The sequence below is a fragment of the Lipophrys pholis genome, assembly GCF_963383615.2.
Source record: "Lipophrys pholis genome assembly, chromosome: 1".
Lineage (NCBI taxonomy): Eukaryota > Metazoa > Chordata > Actinopteri > Blenniiformes > Blenniidae > Lipophrys > Lipophrys pholis.
In genome coordinates, this window is record NC_137635.1 from 8,587,006 (window position 1) to 8,607,139 (window position 20,134).

General features: G+C 43.0%; 1 protein-coding gene across 1 annotated transcript in view; it reads right to left on the reverse strand.

Annotated features, from left to right (window-relative positions):
• The window catches only part of ryr2a (ryanodine receptor 2a (cardiac)), a gene marked incomplete at its 5' end in the record, with an annotated part of 133,582 nt that overhangs the window by 49,490 nt on the left and 63,958 nt on the right, over positions 1-20,134 (reverse strand). The window contains 21 exons of the mRNA XM_080480408.1: positions 1,642-1,691; positions 2,273-2,394; positions 2,606-2,670; positions 3,169-3,284; positions 4,202-4,325; positions 4,739-4,814; positions 4,906-4,983; positions 6,009-6,146; positions 7,873-7,962; positions 8,134-8,212; positions 8,298-8,461; positions 8,813-8,953; positions 10,758-10,848; positions 11,937-12,157; positions 14,605-14,774; positions 14,866-14,986; positions 16,879-16,987; positions 17,611-17,797; positions 17,883-18,018; positions 18,132-18,235; positions 19,451-19,583. Of these exons, the coding sequence (XP_080336534.1) occupies positions 1,642-1,691; positions 2,273-2,394; positions 2,606-2,670; positions 3,169-3,284; positions 4,202-4,325; positions 4,739-4,814; positions 4,906-4,983; positions 6,009-6,146; positions 7,873-7,962; positions 8,134-8,212; positions 8,298-8,461; positions 8,813-8,953; positions 10,758-10,848; positions 11,937-12,157; positions 14,605-14,774; positions 14,866-14,986; positions 16,879-16,987; positions 17,611-17,797; positions 17,883-18,018; positions 18,132-18,235; positions 19,451-19,583 (2,515 nt within the window). The remainder of the gene's footprint in view (positions 1-1,641; positions 1,692-2,272; positions 2,395-2,605; positions 2,671-3,168; positions 3,285-4,201; positions 4,326-4,738; positions 4,815-4,905; positions 4,984-6,008; positions 6,147-7,872; positions 7,963-8,133; positions 8,213-8,297; positions 8,462-8,812; positions 8,954-10,757; positions 10,849-11,936; positions 12,158-14,604; positions 14,775-14,865; positions 14,987-16,878; positions 16,988-17,610; positions 17,798-17,882; positions 18,019-18,131; positions 18,236-19,450; positions 19,584-20,134) is intronic.

A 20,134-nucleotide genomic window follows, 5' to 3' on the forward strand; every position in this document is an offset into this window, starting at 1 on the left:
GGTCGGAGGCGCCGATGGTGCAGTTTGGCAGCCTCACTTCCATCAGCCTGCCCCCGGGCAGCTGTGGCTACATACGTAGTTTACCACCATCGAGTACGGAGGGAATGAATAATGCAATGTAAAGTGCTATATAAGATCCATACATTATTATTATTATTATTATTATTAATATTTCAAAAAACCAACAGTTGACTTCCTAGATCTTTATGGCTAAACTGTCTCAAACTAGTTTTATTTGCTTTGGTCAAGTGAAAATGTGATTGAACGATAACCAACCGAAAGACTTTAAAGTCAGTGTAACAACCTTTTTGTATCATTTATACAAAAGTTTGGGATATTTAACTCTTGGGTGAATTTGCTGCTCCAGTGATATTTTTTCAGGAAAGTAGAACATTTCAGTACAAGCCTGCAGTAGTGATTTGATCATCTCAAACAATTTATTGCAATAGCTTGTCATGTGAGCATCAATTGCAGCTCGACAACGTGTCCTGTTGTTCATAAGTGGACTAGTGGCGCTTTTCCACTGGTACCGACTCGCCTCACCTTTTAGGCTTTACGTGTTAGTACACCGGCCAGTCAGGAGAGCGGCTCATTAACATTCTTTAAAGCCGATCACAACAAGAAGGCTTGTAGAGAGTCGCACAGAAAGAAACCCTGTAGTGCAGACGTTGACCAGAGGATTCAGCGGGAGGTCCACATAGCGCTACTAATGCCAGGAGGTCTCCGAGCCATGGATGCCACCGGTGTTTTGGATTAAGTGGTTTCCCTGTTAACTGGCGAACGGCTTCCTCGAGCGTCCCTTTTTCACAGCAAATGTTAAAAACCCCGACCAAAATCCATAGCTGTCCTGGTGAACACCGGCTAACCGCATTTCCATTCAAGTCGAAAGTATCCTACCGTTTGTTTGTCTTATTTTAACATCCGTTGCTGCTAAGCGAGTGGCAGAACAAGGTCACCAGTTAATAGGGGCACCAGTTAAACTGAAACCCCACATAGTGAAGCACATCTCGTCACTAAAGCGTGATCGCAACAATCCACATTTTGTCCTACGAATAATTTCTGCTGATATCCAACACAGACTTGTAACTCCACTCTTCCAAATGCATGTTCGCGCCACATCCGGAGATACAGATTCTATCGGGGGGGATTACTTGTGCAACTTTAATGTAATGGAAAATGAACAAAACTGAGTCGAGTAGAGGTGAGGCGAGTCGAGTCATGCCAAATAGATACTAGTGGAAAAACGTCCTTATTGTCTGCTGATTAGCTCATTGAGGCTCTGGGTACAGTCACCAGCCTCTACACAGCCACTCAGCTGATCCTATAGGTATTTCACTATTTATACAAATATACAAATCTCTAATTTCATTAAGTTTCTCCCTGAATTTCTGTACATAATTTATTCCACGCTATTGAGCTCCATTTTGGAAGGGCAAATATGTATTTTATGTTCTGTTAAAAACACGTTTCACTGATCTCAGGATGGACAGAACAAAAAAAACATCTATCAGCCAACAAGCACAGAAGTTGGAAAGTGTGAGCAGCTAAGCGGGAAGACAGATTACAGAATCTGAAAGCTTTGCAAACATTTCTGCAAACACATGTGGAAAGAAACCATCCGACATGCTGCAGTGTCCTTACCAAACAACGATATCCTGTGTCTGACAAGAACTCCCAGTTTGCAGAAAAGACTGAAGAAGAGAAAGAGGAGAAAGAGAAAGACCAGAGGAACATGGAGGGAAAGTTAGTGAGAGAGAGAGGAAACCAGAGGAGCAGTTATAAGTGTCCACATGTCAAAGAGATCAGGAGATAATTCAGCTGCTCAATTAGAAAACTTTTAGTGTGGATCAGTATGGAGTATTCAAACTAACCCATCATTGTAATATATGAATGACTTTTAATCTTCAGGATTTATTAACCAGTCTCAGCTGTTACCAGAAACCTGGAAAACTTCATTCATTCGTTCGTTTCATCAGATTGTGTGTCAACTATCAAAAAGGGCTGAACCTAATCTGCATTTATGACTTCTGTTCATCTGAAGCAGGAAGTTAACCAGGATATTTTTTTTAACTTGTGTTTTCTAAAGCTGGACCTCAAGTACGTAACTGAGCACAATACTACTGAGCTGATGACTATACAAATAATCGACTGATAAAATCAGCTAATCTTCAAAAATCAGCTAATCTTCAAAAATAATGTGAAGCCTGGTAATAGAAATACTTCATTAATCCCAGAGGGAAATAGTTTCTGTTGCTTCACTTGCCTCACTCACCTGGTCACCATCTCCTTCTCTTTGTTGGAGGCGTGGCCGCCACTGCTGATTGGATGGATGGCAGTAGACAGGAAGTACAACCTGTGGTTTTTGAAGTACTGATCCACCAATGGAAGGACCACCTGGGAGGAGAACAGCAAATATACAGAGTGACAATCTGAAATAAATCCAGAAAGGCCTTTAGCAAGAGCTTTATTAGAACATACCACATGGAAATATTTCCCCTGTGTGTTAATATACCACCGCTTTCTCTTTACTGATGGATGTTTTTCCGATGTGATTTCCACCACTCTAAGAACACAGACTTAAGAAAATAGGGAGAAAGACGTTGACCTTTCCAAAGAACTTGATCTGCTGTTCGTGGGGAATCTTCTCTCTCTTCGACCTCGTCCCCACGTCTGAAAAATGGATGAAAACAGGAGAGTACGAGTGAGCCTGCAGGTACTGCGGGGTTGTTGGTGAATCCAGGCGTTTCCCATGGAAACAGCTCCATTACAATCATTTTCACACTCCAAACTGTGGTGAAACAATTCAGAGCATTCAAATGTCATCACCTCAGCAAAGTAACCGAGAAGAACTCTTGTTCTGCTCAGTGGACGAGTGAGAAGAGGGAAAACTGTCTGAGGTTTAGGGTCTGTCCACACCAGAAGGCCGAATCGCATAAACGCACCGTTTTCGATCGATCAGCCACACGGCGCAGCGTTTTAGGAGTCCAAAAATGTGTTGTTTTTTTTTAAAAACTCGGCTCCCGGAGTGGAGAAATTTTCAAACCCCGGCTCAGCTTAGAGGTTTCTCACTGATGTAGCTAGAGGACAATCCCAGACAAGCTTTAAAAGGCGTCAGTAAGATTGTAAAATCAGGCGTAAACAAGGAGCCGATGCAGAGTGAAGACTCACCAAACTCCATCATGTGTTGGTGGGCTTGGTCCACGTAGGTGATGAGCTGCTGGAGGAAGGTGTAGGCGAATCGTTTCTCTATCGCTGGAGTGTCGAGCTCCTGAGACTTCACCCCTCTGCAAACGAGACTTGTACCAGTTGGTTTGGGAGGCGATGAGCCCAGGCAAGCATGAATCAACAGACATTCAAGTTCACCTTGAACCTGGGGTGCAGTGATGAACTGTGTCCACAGACTGTGGTTATCAGTGCTCCAGAGTTCATGCAGTGATTTCCATAACAATTTAACGTCGGTTTCTTAATACAAATTGCCAGAGGGGCCAAAAGATGATTATTTAACACTGTTTTTGGCTTTTGTGTGCAGAGATTTTCATGAGATGTCTGAAATATGAGTAATGCCGTTTAAATCCCTCTGCATTTTGAAGCATCTTCACTTCTGACTCTGCAGTATATCTAAACTGCATAAACTCTAGCATATTTGATGAACCTATTGTTGGAACATGGTAATCCAAAGTGGGTATTTTTATAACGCCTGCCAACGACGTAATAAAATCATTGGCGTCTATTTGTTCGTCTGTCTGACAAGATTACGTCAAGACACCGTAGATATTAGGCATTTTTTTGCCTTATGTACTGGAAGATTCCAATAACTTTTGGAGGTGTTCCAGAAATATTTTGGCAGACATCAGAAATCTCTGATTGCTCTTGTTTTATTTAGCTATTTCTGCTGTTCTTGTGCTATTTTCTAGTGGAACTTTTAATCGGGTTTAAATCAGATGCAAAGTGAAATATGACCCGACTGAGTCCCTACAGTCACATCACATTGGAATAGTAGGTTTTACTCGGTTTCTCTCTGTTTGCAGGTTAACCAAACCATACCAGGAATGTCTCCACTTTTGGCTTAGGACACATTGCATCACCAAGTCATACATATATACACAGCATCACACACATTTTAATCACACCAATTAAAACGTAATCCTTTAGCTTAATTCAACAGGGACAATTAATCAGGGCCACATTTCTGATTCCCCACCTGGACACAGTATAGCCGTTGATCTGCAGGAACTTTAGGATGTCTTGTGCTTTTTCTCTGTCTTTGGATTTCTCCTTGGCCGTCAGAGTGTCGTAAGGAACCAGCAGTGGATGGTTTCCTCCACCTGAGACCATGGCAGGATGGTGGGAAAAGGAAATGGATCATGAGGCGTACCTGATAGGTGATATTTACACTTTGGAAAATTATACGATAAAGTGGCTTACCATCTGCTTCTACTTTACACTCTATATTCAATGCAAATTTAGTTTTAGAAGTTTTCTAAAGTTTCAGTTGAAATTCATGAAATTATGTGTCACTGAAAAGAAAGAAAAAACAAAAAAAGAGAACGACTGACAGTTGCTTCTGTGTCCTCACCTGTGTGCAGAATGATCTTTCAAAAGGTAAAACATTGCTATGACACCTCTACCTTAGACGATAACCAGCTAACAGCTGATTGAATTATGGCATTAGACTGAGTTCAACCCTGAAAACTAAGAAGAGATGACACAGACAGGTGTCAGATGTCACAAGATGTACCTTTGGCTTCCAGCTCCATTTTCTTTTTCCTGGCCCAGATATTGTGATAATTCTCTGCAAGCAGTTCTGCCATAGACTAGAAAAACAAGTTGTTCAGTGTCTTTGTATATCATCCCTGCTCTACATTTGTGAAGGATTGAAGAGAGGCCTGGTGAGAGGATGCTCACCTGCATGTCTCTGGACAGGGTGACATTGCTCATATCGATGGGCCTCGGGCTGAAAGCTGGAGCGCCTTCAAAGGAAAGCTGTGAATGGAAGATTCACTGTGAGATGTTTGATATGATGACTGTAACATAAACAGTGAGACATGTGTGTCACAAGGGTGGTGGACCCGTAAGCAGACCTGACACAAAATAGAGGTGAAAAGGTCTGTATTGAAAGTCTGGAGGTGTCATACGGTCAGCCGGCTCGGACACAACACAGCAGATAGTTTCTTCTACAGTGGAGCAACCAGGCGGCTTCTCCTCCCCCTGGATCTAATCTTCCCAAGCCTGGACTCTTTTACTGATTCTCAGGACAGTGATGAGAAAGACTTTAATGCTCCGCATCGCAGAACAAGGAGGCGTGGTCCACGCTACGGTTCACTCCAGCCCTCCATCATACTCGCAAACGCACAGTCCTCTACAGTTTGCCTACAGGGCTGGTCGGAGAGTTGATGATGCCACTGCCACTTCATTAAATCTGCTTTTTAAACATCTTGAAGGGAGCAAAAACCTTGCTTGGCTGCTGTTCGCAAGTTTCCCCATTCGTTTTTAACACAATTCAGCCCCACATTTTAGTTGACAAACCTCTTGGCAATTTGAACCTGTATTTGAGTATTTTAGGCTGGACTCTTGACTTGTTAACATTCAGAACACAGAGGGTGAGGGTGAAGGTGAATGGATGCATGTCGGGGGAGATGCCATCATCCACCGGGTCTCCACAGGGCTGCATCCTTTCCCCTCTTCTCTACATTTATATACACAAACAATTGCCGCAGTCGACATGACAACTGATTTCTAATCAAATTTGCAGATGACACTGTTATAGTCAGTCTCCTTCAGGACATTCCCCATGGTCCTGTCATTGATGAATTTGCAGCCTGCTGTGATGATGCTTTCCTTAAACTCAATATACAGAAAACAAAATACATGTGATAACTGGAAACACGAGGGGAGACAAACAGGAGCAACACACACACACACACACACACACACTTACTTCACAAGGGATGGGAGGACGAATACGGAGATGCAGATGGAGTTACAGGCGGACACCTAACAACGTGTACCTGGCTGGCCTGTGAAATCCTCCTGGACTTGTTGTGCAGGTTTGCAGGGTCTCCCTCTCTGATCCGGTCAATGCACCAGCCCCAAGACAGCGTGGTCTTCAGGGACTCTCTGACGGAGCTACAGTACGCCTCTTTGTCCTGCAACGTCAGGACCCAACGTCAAACCGGCCCAATGGGACAAAACCCCACAACACAAGGACAGCAAAGTGTGTGTAACGGTAGATTAGTTGTCATCATTCCGTCACAGTGTCAGAAGATCTGCACAGAGGAAGTCCTCTGACTGTAAACAACTGAATAAAGATCATACAGTTTTCCAGTTACCCAAAACATTTCATATCCATACAAAACACAATACATTACAGCATAAATTCCAAATAAAGAGAATAGGATAAATAAACAGGATGAAATTAAAAGTGTTCAGACATAAAATTTGAAACACATGAAAATACATAGTGAATTGATCAAATACATAAAAAGAACGCATATTATACATGGTTTGGATTTTCTGACAGTCATACAACTGTAGATAAACAAATTGGCTGTGATTTGCCCCAGGTAGGGGCATTTATCCGTCCTCTGGTTCACACATTCCCACTTCTGCCGGATTCTAACTCAAGAAAGTTAAGGTGTCTCTCCTACAGCCAATAGAGCTGCTTCAACTGCAGAGCAGCCAAAACACTTTACATACACTTGTTCATACATTAAAGCTCCAAAATCTCACAGATTGAGACTGAGAGTCACATTATTAATGCACTTCTCACTGTGAGGAGCAAAACTAGGTTGATGTTGGACTTCCTGAAGAACTTCACATTAAAAAGATTTGTTGTTAAGGGCTGTAGGGAATCCGAAATCAAGAAAGAGAAAATCAGACAGTAAGGTTTTTATGTATGGAACCCTTTACTTTAATTTCTCTTCAATACATTTAGATGCATGAGTAAAACTATCGTATCATCAAATGAGTAGAATAAATTTTCTTTCCAAAATGCTGAGGAATTATATCTGCAGAATATCTATGATCGATCTCATTTTTCATTTCCAAAATGTTGATAGAAAAATGTTGAGAGAAATGATGTTCAGTTTGGATAACTGCACATCATTCATGCTTTTCATTGAGAAATAAAATATTCTTTGCTGTGAAAATGCTGATTTTGATTTAACAATCATGCTTGTTCCATCACCAATTAATGTACGACTGTGACATTCTAAGGCCTTGGGACTGAGCTACAGGAGGCCTGCAGAGAACAAATATGATCTAATATTCAATTAGAAACTAATAAGAGGATAATAGAAGCTATTTCAGAGTCTACAGGTGCTCATTTTAGGGGTGCAGATAGAAGCAATGTGAAACTACAGGGGACATCAACAAGTACATGTAGTGAAGTTTGGAGTGAGGTGAGTCAGGTACAGCTACTGGTACAGCTACTGGTACAGGTACAGGTACACCCAAATCACAGATTTCTGCCTAAAACTATGCCTTGAAAACACTTTTTTTCTTCCAAAATGCAGTAGGAATAGTGAGGTGATAAAACTCTGATAAAAAGAATAGAATTTGAAATAACTTTCATGACTGAAATGTTCCTCCAGTGATGAAACTGGTAAGGGAACTACATGAATATTAACTGTAATGAAGAGCTAATTTGGGTATGTGAGTTCTATTGTGCTCTGGAAGTGTCAGCCAGTACACAGTGAACATTGAAATACTGTAGATTGTTTTTATGTCCGAGAGGGAACTGTCATATAATATATATAATATAATGCTGTATATAATATATATAGCAGATATTCTGGTTTAAACACCAACTCCAACGACATAGATCAGGACTGTGTTCAGGAGTGTGTGTATTCCACTTTGAGGTGTACAGACCTTCTCAGAAAGTCCTTTGTATGGTTTCAGTAGCGGGTGGCTCTTGCTGATTTCACACATCTGATCTCCAAATGACCAACCACTGGAAAACTGGAAAACATACATAGAGTCCGTGTAAAAGTCAAGAAAAGATTTACTGGGGTCATCAAACCCCAGGATTAAACACAACCACAACTTGTTACCTAATTAACTGTACTTAAAATATAATCATTTCAATAATGTATGAATAATTAGCATGAAACCATAAAGTGGAATCTTTACCTTTTCTATACACCACTTCTCATGGTTGTGCTCTGCGTATCTGTTAATGAAGTAGTCCAGTTTCTCCGGGACAGTCACGCTGAAGAACAGAAACACTCAATGGGGCTGAAGAGCAGACGGTGTTTTATCTGTAACTGATGAGACTGTCACTGTCTCGTGCTTACTTTGTGGTGTCTGCAGGCTGTGGAGTGAAGTTTCCCTCTGAGTCCATGGACGACTGTTTCTCCATCATGGCCATGTAGTTCGACTCCATGTAGTCCGGAGGAACGGCTCCAGCTACGGCGCTGAGGCAAGGCAGGGCCAGCTTAAAGAGCTCCTGGTCATACCGCTGCGCCAACACGCACACGCACACGCACACGCACACGCACACGCACACGCACACACACACACACACACACACACACACACACACACACACACACACACACACACACACACACACACACACACACACACACACACACACACACACGCTTGTAGGAAGGTGTTTCGATTGGTGTGATAAGTGTTATATATGATTATGATAGCAAATCAAATTCAGCCTCCAAAGCTCTGAATTTGACGAGTAAAATTTTAATCAGCAACATAAGTCAGTAAGCATGCTTTAAATATCAACTTGGGACACTCATTTCTCATGACTTAATTCCATTTCTAGAGCAGACTTAAATGAGGGCCTCACCTTGTGGGACAGAGCGTCAAATATTCCCCAGAAGAGTTTCCTGGAGAGGTGAAGCTCCTCCTCTGAAGCGGCGCCGAAGTTTCCCCAACCTCCTGCCAGGCAGTAATACTTCCAGCAGCGTTCATAGTGATTGGTCAAAAGCTGGAGGAGGTCAGGAGCACATCATTCTGTGAGCTTCAAACACGGTCAGAGTAGATGTCAGTGTAATGAGATGAATATACAGGATGGGAATCACATGTACAGATACAGAGCAGGAAAAAAAACAAAAATAAACCAAACCAACAATAAAATACAAAAAGACAGGAAAAAGACAGAAAGACAGAAAAATAGAGGAAAGGAGTCAGGACAGCCAGGAAAAAAAACTGAAAAAAAGACATAACAAGACAGACAAAGACATGAAAAAAGGCAGAAAAGAACAGGAAAAGGAGAGAAAGTGCTGGAAAAAGTATGAAAAGGATAGACAGGGAAAATGCAGAAGCAGACGGGGGGAAATCAGAAAGCAACAGAACATAAATAGGCAGAAAAACATAATCCTGCTTGGAGATGTCAACATTCACATTGTCAATAAGGATGTCCCACTCACTGAGGATCTAGCATCATGCCTGGACAGCTTGGGATTAAAACATCAACTTCCCAAGACACTCAAAAGGTGACGCTGGGGACTTGGTTTCCTGCTCTGGTGTCAGTTCTTATAACTGCTCACGTGTTGAGCTCCATATTTCTGACCACATGTTGATTTACTTCAACCTGAAGCTCTAACCTATAGTCTCACTCTCAGGTCACGTGACTGCCGAGTTAAGGCCGATTCATACTCCATAAGAACAAGAAGAAAGTTGTAACATCGCTACTGTATGAGCCGCGCAGCTCATTAAAATGGCAGATGGCGGACTTACATGATGCACCTGAACGCATCAGGAAAAGCTATCAGCTCCTGCAGTTAAAACTGGACCAACATCGCGGGTCGGACAAAACCTCTCTCTTTTATTACTGAAACAGTTCAGAGAAATGTATTTCTGAAAGCATTGGAGCAGTTGAAAAGTTAAAACGCTGCTTCACGAGTGGCCTAACACTTCGACAGCTTCTTCACGGAGTATAAACTCTCCTGCAGAAAACGACTCCGGCATACTCCCATAAGAACAAAAAGAAAGTTGGGCTGGGAGTTGGGAGGATGAATCGGCTCCTGACATGTAAAAAAAAAAAAAACATGGCGGACATTCATGGCAACCACGTACTGTAACTCTGTCCTAGGCCCCATCCTCTTCATCACCTATCTCCTCCCCCTCGGCCATATGCTCCATGAACATAACGTTCGATTCAACCGCTATGTGGACGACACCCAGGCTTACCTTTCCACCACGGTAGAGCAGGTCCAACATGCTGCCGCCCAAATCATCATCACCCAAACTTCTAGCACAAAGCCCCACTTCTCCTTAAACTCCAATGGTCCCCCAAATCAACAACGCATTGAGTTCAAAGTTTTACTTTTGACGTGCAAGGCCCTCCATAACCTCGCTGCTCCATAGCTCACTTACCTCCTGCACATCTATACACTTTCTGATCTGCCTCATCCCTCAGCTTCACTGTCCCTCCGGACACTTTTAAATTCTATCTTAAATCTTATCTTTTAAATATCCATTTTAAACAATGTCAGTCTCCTCCAAATGCTTGAATATTTTTACAATGTCCTATTTACATTTGTCTTTTAACAACTCCATTGTACAATGACCTTGGGCATCCTGAAAGGCACTGATAAGTAAATGGTAACAACTTGGTCCCAGTGGTGGGAAAGCACCTTGCATGGAATCCTTCATTAGTGTGTAAATGTGACTCGGTGTGTAAATTGCATTCACTGTACAATTGAAACTGTGCAATGCACTTTGCAGGTAGAATCCGTGACATTCTGAAGTGAAACATCTTTAACAGCCTGTTTCCTGCCCCTCCTCACCTTCAGAGGCATCTTGGTGTGCTCATTCAGAAGAGGGACGTCAAACACCAACCTCCTCAGCAGATGCTGCATCATAGAAGGCCTCAGTTTCCTGTTCATAGGTGAGATAACACATATTAGTGAGGCTGGTGGCACAAACACACAATAAAACCATCTGTTTCTACTACACTGTTGCTGTTTTGATTTGATTCGACTGGTCAGCAGCAGCAATATTGTTCCTTGTCTTGTGGAGAATCTACTTGGATGAAGCCAATATTAAAACCTGGAATACAACACAGTTAAGTGCAGGTATCGTATGTGGGCCAGGTCTGAGATACTGCCTGTGACTGTGTCTATGTTTGGACACTTCTGGTCCACATCATAAAAAAACTAAACTAGTACAACCAAAAAAAGCCGGAACTTTGTCTGAAACATAAGATAAGAAGAGAATTCATTGATGTGCAAATTATTTCAACCTTGTAACTGAAGCATATTTATTATTTATCAATTCACAACTGAAGTGAATTGATAAACATAACTGCACATTTTAGAACAGTGGTGCTTACGAACCGAGATGTTTTCTTGTATTATTGTTTATTTATAATTATATATAATGTATCACGTGCTGTTTTGTAGGTGACTGTGGATATCCAAACTCTTTTACTGTGATATTGTAATATGAGAAAACGTGCTTTGCTTCAGAGCCTCTGGTTTACTTTAACCGAACGATTTCAAAGTCAGGATGACAGGATTATGGTGCATTATTGGAGCCTTCACAGATTTCTATTGACTTTCTGAATTGTGGATTACGCCTCAAAAATCTTAAACAATTAAATATATCCAAGTATTTCTCATTTTCATATTTCACAAAGAGGTGAAATCTGCCTCATCCTTACATCTGAAAGACTGGAGTTGTTGTTGTAACGGGTATTCTGAGCAGCGGTGAGTCATTTTAACACATCTCTTCTAATTTTCTTTAAATGTGTTGTTGTAGTTGGGTTATGAATAAAGAGAATTAGACTTAAAATAAAGTTTTATAGAATTTCAGTTATACATAAATAGTCTGACCCCAACAGAAGCAGCACCAAAGAAATCAGGCATCAATTACAGTAATAATTGATTTGTAAATAATAAAATGAAAACATGTGTATGAGGCTGATCGATAGCACTGTAAACACTTCAAAAGCAGTGTGGTCTTACCCACACACGGCAAGCAGACACTCCTCAATGGCGTCCCTCTGGGCTTTGGTGAGGCAACAGCCTTTGGACAGCCGGTACACCGTGTGGAGGAGCGAGTCGATTAGTGAGGCGAACGGCTCCGTCCCAGCGAACAGAGGAGCACACTTAGTGAGGAGAGGCAGCACAGCCGTGCACAGGTACCTGTTGAGGGCCAGTGCCATGTCTGTGGCACTCAGAGCAACCTGCCCCACACACACACACACACACACACACACACACACACACACACACACACACACACACACACACACACACACACACACACACACACACACACACACACACACACACACACACACACACACACACACACACACACACACACACACAGACAGAGGAGCCGGGTAAGCTCGAGTAACCAGGACCAGGGGTCCAGCTACTAATCAGAGGGGTGAGGTTATCTCTCTCAAGCCGAGGGGCAGGATTAGAGCTTTCAAAAAGAGAAGGAGAGAGTTGGTGCGTCTTTGAAGTTTGAAGCTCAGAGAGGTTTGCTCAGTTGTTTCAACACAGGCACTGGGTGAGTTGCACAATCAGTTCACTTGAGATTCACTCTGAATGTGAATGTTGGTCATGAAACAAGTGTTAAAAATAGAACATGCATTACCAAAATTAAAAATATTAAAACAACATTAGTGTATAAACGGTGGGAAATTATAGTTTTCAAGTGCCGTGGCTGTGCAAAGACATGAAGAAGTACACAGTACTTGAAATAATTTAATCGAAAGAAGAATTAGTTTTTGTATAAATGTTGAAACGAGAGTGATTCATTTGAAGAAGATCAAAAATGTAAAATGAGATTAATTCTTTGTGCCGCAGCTGTACTTTAAGGACTATTTGTGTAGGCGGAGTAAAGGTTCTATTCATAAGACGGTTGGAGAGTTGAGTTGCGTTCGGTGCTGCAGGAGTCGAGGAGCAATAAATACTGTAAGCTGCACTTGACCATGTGCTTTGTGATTTTTCCCACAACCCAACATACAATAAATGATGGGATCAATTCACACTATTATTTAGATGTTTACCTCACTAAAGGGGTCCTGCTCATGTTGCTCCAAGTATTTAATTAGTTCACACCAAAATAGTATTAGGTCTAAACTGATAAAAGAAAAAAAAACAACAACAAAAGGTTAGTAAAGGAATATATAGATGAAAGTAGCTTTTCATCAATGTTCTGCTGTGGTTTGAAAACATTATTCACATTATCGATAAGCAGAGTTACAAATACCACAGAGCAAAAATACTTCGCTCTATATGGCTGTGATGCTTGTATTAATTAATTTTTTTCTTCTGACACCTCAGTTTCACATTTCCATCCTATCAAGCTCTCAGAGAATCAGTGATCATCATAGTTGTCTTTTTTTTTCTTCTTTCTTTTCGTGACCATCGCCAGCCCTCCCTGAAGGTGAACGGTCGCACAGTATCGATGCTGACTGGACCAGGGTCCCTGATACTTCAACCCTTTACAGATCTGTTGCCATTATGAACACGAAGAGCTCATAATTAAAAATTGTTTAATAAATTAAAGCCTTCTGACATATTTCAGCATTAAACGTTTTTACATTTTAAAAAGTTTTAGCTTTTTTAAACCCTGAACTTACTTTTTAAAAGCCTAGTTTTAAAAAAATAGATAGATATAGACCATAAATGGTGCATTGTAATGCATTCTGGACTACTAAACACTACAATGTGACATGAAGATTTCGCTTATTTCCTTTTCTCCTTGACATTTTTGCTGATGCATCCAATATACTTTCCTGCTTTGTTTAAAAGTTGTCCTTTTCTTTTAAGGTTTTTCATTGGTGATGGTTTTTACTTGTACCAGTAGCTGTACCTGACTCACCTCACTCCAACCTTCACTACATGTACTTGTTGATGCCCCCTGTAGTTTCACATTGCTTCTATCTGCACCCCTAAACTGAGCACCTGCAGACTCTGAAAGAGCTTCTATTATCCTCCCATTACTTTTTAATTGAATATTAGATGCTTATTTGTTCTCTGCAGGCCTCCTATAGCTACGAGCAGCAACACAAAACTACAGTAGTCTCACCCACCGGAAGTTATCAGACAAAATTATGCAATATGGCAGCGCCCTAGTTTTGGCGCGGAATAAGGTCAATAAATAAATGTTCCTTTTGTTTCAGAAACACACAAGTCACACTATTCATACTATTCATGAGTCGAGTCTCACACTCTTTTTTCCTTTGAATGTCCGAGCATCAAAACATTCTGACAGATTTGGAAATGTTATTTTCTCCAGCTTTTCAAGATCTCTCTCATTTGATTTTTAAATGCGGGCATCAGATTAATTTCGCAAGCAGCAGATTTTTTTATTCTAAATGCCAAATTTCAAAACTATATAGTAACTGCTGTTCCAGCCTCTAATTGTCCTCCTGTTGCATCTGGTTTTTCTTATGTATTACTGTACAACTTTTGATTTGTCATCTTTGCCTTTATTTCTAATGAGGTGAGTATATTACAGAGTTTACTTTGAAGGGTCAGCAATTAGAATCGCAGTGAAAGATATCAACTCTATGCCACTGAGCAATGCCCCTGATGTGGGGATGTTTCCCCCTACACATTCTGCCCAGGTGTGTGGGCGGGTTATGTATGTTGCGTAGAAATGAGTTCTCACAGTGTCCAGAGAGGCAGCAGCTCTCAGATCAGGTAAGAATCCGACCTCCAGGAGGTGGAGGAGAAAGTTCTGGTCTTCTATACCGTAGACTCGGTCCAAGAACAGGACCATGGCTGCCTTATGGTCTGGACAGAAACCTGCAGACATGTCTGGCTCTACAACCAGCCCATCTGCACACGCACAAGCACACACACACACACACCATGTTAACATTTTGGTGCTTTTAAGAATCACATTTTCAGGTTTCCTGCTGTTTCTCACCTTTAGCCAGACTTGGCATTGAGAACGGGATGCTGATGACTCCCACCAGGTCCTCGATGGGGATGAGAGACCTCAGGATGGCTCTGATTCGGATAGCCTCACCTTTACCTGCGTAGATCAGCTGAGAGAGGCATGGAGAGAGAGAGAGAGAGAGCGAGAGCGAGGGAGTGAGTCTGTCTGTCTGTCTGTTGTCCTCTTTCCAGGGAAAAGATTGACCCTACAGTTCTGCAGACCACTTGATCACTGAGTGGTAACATGGGAGATAGCACTACATGGTTTTAATGAGACACCTCGCAGTGGTTGGTGGGCTTATGTGTCTCAGTGTCCCCTAGAGCTATGGTAGGGTCAGTGGGGCCATTCACAACAGAAGTGCTGAACCTCAAAACAAAGACTAGAATTGCATTTTGGAGCGTGAGAACTACGTTTCTACGAGACGAGAAAGCTAACACAAGTAACCGCAGAGATGAGGAGTTACAATATACACATTTTAGAACTGAGCAAGTACAGATGGACAGGTCAGCTAGAAGCAGAACTAACACCAGAGAGACAGTACTGTACAGTGGAAGAAACAACATCCAACATCATGAGGGTGTAGCCATCATTCTGAAGAAAGGGACGATGGAATGGAAACCCATGAGGAGCAGGCTGATGAAGATTAGGATGAAGGGAAAGCCCATCAACGTTACCGTCATCCAGTGCTATGCACCACCAAACGGCAGTGAGGGAAAGGAGAAGGGTAAATTCTATGACCAATTGGAGAAGTGGAGAAGATTATTGTGAGACGTCAGCGCGAGGAGAGGAGAAACAGAAATTTGATGTGGGGAAGCCGCATGACCCACAAGTAAGGAGGGCCTTCACCCTTAATTTAAAAAAACAAGTTCTAAAAAATGCTCGATTATGAGAACTATACAGAACCAGACACAAGTGGAATTAAAACCATGCAAACAATCAAACCAAAACTGAAAGTGAAGCTGTTCTTTTTGGAACCCCTCTTCAGACCCGCTCGTCTCCCATCGCCAGCATCACTTTCTCTGGCCAAATCATCTCCCTCTCCACCACAGTAAATAGTCTTGGGGTTTCCATTGACACCCTCACCTGACATAAGACGCTCATATCAGACACCTGTGCAAGACCTCCTTTCTCCATCTTAAAAACATCACCAAACTCTGTCCTACTCACCCCCCCCCCCCCCCCCCGATGATGCAGAGACTGGTCCATGCCTTCATCTCCTCCAGATGACTATGGTTATGCACTTCTCATTGGGATCCCTGGCAAGAGCCTACAAAACCTCTGATACATTCAAAACAGTGCCGCCAGGATCCTGAGGGACGTGCGAACATATGAACACATAACACCCATCCTCCAAAGATTCCACTGGCTTCTCATCTCTGCTCGGATAGAATATAAGGCCCACCTCCTTACCTCCCAGTGCATCTCTGGAAACGCCCCCTCCTACCTGAAGGAACTGCTCACACCTCAACACGCTCACTCCGCTCCAACAACCCCACCCTTCAAGATAAGATGTTCACCCCAAAACAGGCCCTCATGCAGACACTATCTCCTCTGAGGGCAAAAATCGTATCGGCTTCAGAACATGATGAAATGACAGAGGAGACGCTTCTGCTCAAAACTTGTGTACAACTCTTTGACTATTTGAGCGGTTTTGTTTTTATTAGCCGTCAAAGCTCCAAACGCCGTGGGTCCTCCATCCAACTGCATTGCTCGGAATGCTGGCTCCTGCACATGTTCTGGCATGAGACCATCTCCAGCCAACAGCTTGTCACCCAATGTAACCAAGAGAGCATGGAGACTATGATCATGTGAAGGGGGTGGGGGTGGAATGGACATGTCATAAGTGGAGAGCGAGCGGCATCACCACCACAGCCCTACGTGTGTGTATGTGTGTGTGTGTGTGTGTGTGTGTGTGTGTGTGTGTGTGTGTGTGTGTGTGTGTGTGTGTGTGTGTGTGTGTGTGTGTGTGTGTGTGTGTGTGTGTGTGTGTGTGTCACTCACATGCATCTCTGGAGCACAGCGACCCAGCAGGTCAATTAGGGCAGCGTAGAAGGTCATAATGGCATTTCCCATGTGAATGGTGTCATCCTCCTCATCCTCCAGGATGTCACTGCTGCACACACACACACACATGTGTGGGGGTGTGAGTATTCTCTTTCAGGATGGTAAGTAGAGAGCGTAATAAGTTATCCAAACACAATTGTGTCAATTTGGTTGAATGTGTAAGTAAGATTAGGATACATTGGAATTGAAACTCTTTAGCCTGGAGATTAAATACATAGGCCTACACATTCAACTGTTTGTTTGACTTTTTTCATTCCTCTACTTGGGTTTTACAGGGTGAAAGGTACACTCTGGAAATGTTGAGTCTTGCCTGTTGTACATTAGGTGGCACTGTTGACTGCCCGTCTTTTCCTTGGTCTTTGGAGTTTTTTTCTCCATGTTTTTTCCGTTTTACTATTAAACAGGAACTCAATACACCACCTGCTGGTGCAAGACTAAACAGGCTGAGGCAAGTTGGAAGATTTTCTGACTTTCGTAGAAATACCAGCAGTATGACACAAAATGGTGTTTGAGAGGTCAGTGTGTCTATTGTTTTCTCTTTTGAAGGAATATTTGAATTTATATTGATTTACACATTTGTAAAGTATCAAATACTTTAGATTTAACATCATGCAAGTCAAAGTGTCTGACCCACAGACTTGGTTTATGTGTTGAGATGTGCCTCCTCACAGTGTCTTGCTGCTCTCAGATGTAGGAGACGGGCCATCTCTGGTGGAATCTTGAGAGATCTTAATGGCTTCCTCCATCGCTGCAAGCAGGCCGTCACCTCCTTCACCTCGAAGGGCGGGGCCAAAACACTCTGGCCGGCGAATCAGAAGTCTCACCACCACATTGGCATTCTCCTCCACACTTTCCCCTGAAGTACAGGAAAGAAACCATGAATGAGGTCGAACCGAAATAAGAGGCGAGCTGGCTGGTGAAGCAGGATTTAAAGCATCAACCGTTGCAGAAGACAGCGAATCGCAGGAAGTCGAGGTATCGCTCTCCTTCCACCGGGTTCCAGCCGATGTCTGGGTATCCTTTATGCACCAACATCACACAGCTCTGCAGCCCACAGCCGGCCAGGTACTGAACCACCTGCACACATCAAGACCTGTGTTGTGATTTCTGCTGAAACGTTGTAGTAACTGCTTTTAAAAAATACAGGATGCCGTCATCATACATATAGTCTGTGTGTGTAAGTTCCTCACCTTCTCCAGGTCCGGCTCTCTTAAAGCCAGAGCCAGCTCATTATTGTCCATGACTGAGGCTGCAGCCACATCCAGAGGGGTGGAACCCCGCATGGATGGAGACGCTGTGAGACGACACGACAGACCGTCACAGAAAAAGTAACATTTTTCAACAACACCTGACATTGTCTATTCAGGGGGTACAGTTGCTTTATGTTAGTCCACGTCACATGGGCCATTGCCTGCAAGACTGTTTGGGGCCATGGCCTCATCCAGTCCAGGAACCGAGCAGTTACCCCAGCTCAGGATGAGATAAGTTTGGACATGGTGTGGAGGATTGGAAAAACAAGGTGGAATTATTTATTAACTTGCAATTTTGTTTAGATTCGATTTTTTCACCATTTATTTGTCACATGCACAAACAAGTATGGCAGTGGAATGCAGCGACTGGCCACCAGAAAGGGGCAATGAACTTAAAATACTAAATCAAATCATGTGAAGTGTGTGTGCTGTGCATGTACAACGTTGCAGTGTTTCTAGTTCTGTGTTCTATGGTCCTTGCTCGTGAGGCGCTGACTGGAGGTCAGAGTTTACAGTCCTGACAGCTTGAGGGAAGAAGCTCCTCCTGAGTCCTCTGTTTTCACTTTGACGAGGCGAAGGCATTGGCCAGAGCATGGCCACTCAAACGGTTTGTTGCGAGGGTCAATGACCCTGTTTGCCACGGCCGTGCGCCTCCTCTTGTGGATATCCAGGAGGGTGGGGAGTGTTGTATCCATGGTGGGCTCTGCTGCACTCAGCACTCTCTGGAAGCCTCTTCGGTCACAAGTAGTGCTGTTTCCGTACCACTGGGTGATGTTTCCAGTCAGTACGCTCTCCACCACGATAAATAGTCCTCATGATAGTCAGAAAGACTCTGGAGTTTCTCAGCTCTCTGAGGTGATAAAATCACTGCCCTCTCTCTTTCCTCAAACTGTCTATGTGTGATGTCCATAACAGATTCTCAGAGATATGTACTCCCAAATATTTCAAACTGCACACCCTCTTAACACGAGTCTCATTGACCCAGTAGGGACGTAGTTCCTCTGCCATCTCCTTTCAAAGTCCACGATCAGCTTGTTGGTATTTATTTATTTACTTATTTTAACAATTGTATTGATTGAAATTTGTTCAGTGTGGGCAGCAAAGTAAGAATTTCATTCATAAGACCATGCAGAGAAGAGCATGGGCCATCTGCATGGTTTCAGCTACCCAGGATACTTCCTATTTGTCCCACTGCAGCTGGGGGGGGGGGGGGGGGGGGGGGTGATATGTAACGTAAAGCTGCATCCAGGAGTACTCACCAAGGCCCACGCTGCTGTTCTCCAGCAGGTAGCTCAGGTGGTCAAACATGGCCTTCTGGTTCTGACGGCTGATCCGACAGAAGTAACACAGGAACCGACAGCAGTTTGCCACCATCTTAGGAAAAGTGATTTCCTGCACACACACACACACACACACACACACACACACACACACACACACACACACACACACACACACACACACACACACACACACACACACACACACACACACACACACACACACACACACACACACACACACACACACACACACACACACACACAGTACAGATGTTAACTTAATGGTTACCATGTGGGCTGGGCGATAGTACCGTACCACCGTATCCTGAGGTTATGTTAATTTTGTTGTTTTTAGCTTATGATTTATTTTCTTTTTAAGTGTTAATCAGTGGGGAGAGATGGTTTTTACCCGACATGTTTCAACTGCGTCTGCAGTCTTCCCCAGTGTGTCATCTGACACGTTCTGTCTGTTCTGTCCACCTTAAATTTGACCTCTAAGGAGGTTGCAGAGATGAGGATACAACACCAAAAAGCCTCAGCATAAAAAACCCCAATCCCAATATACAACGCAGAAAACATAATCAACAAAGGAAAGAGTGACGTCAGCACTCAGAAGTGAGAAAAAGAAGACAAGATGGTGCACCAGGCCATTTGATCTCA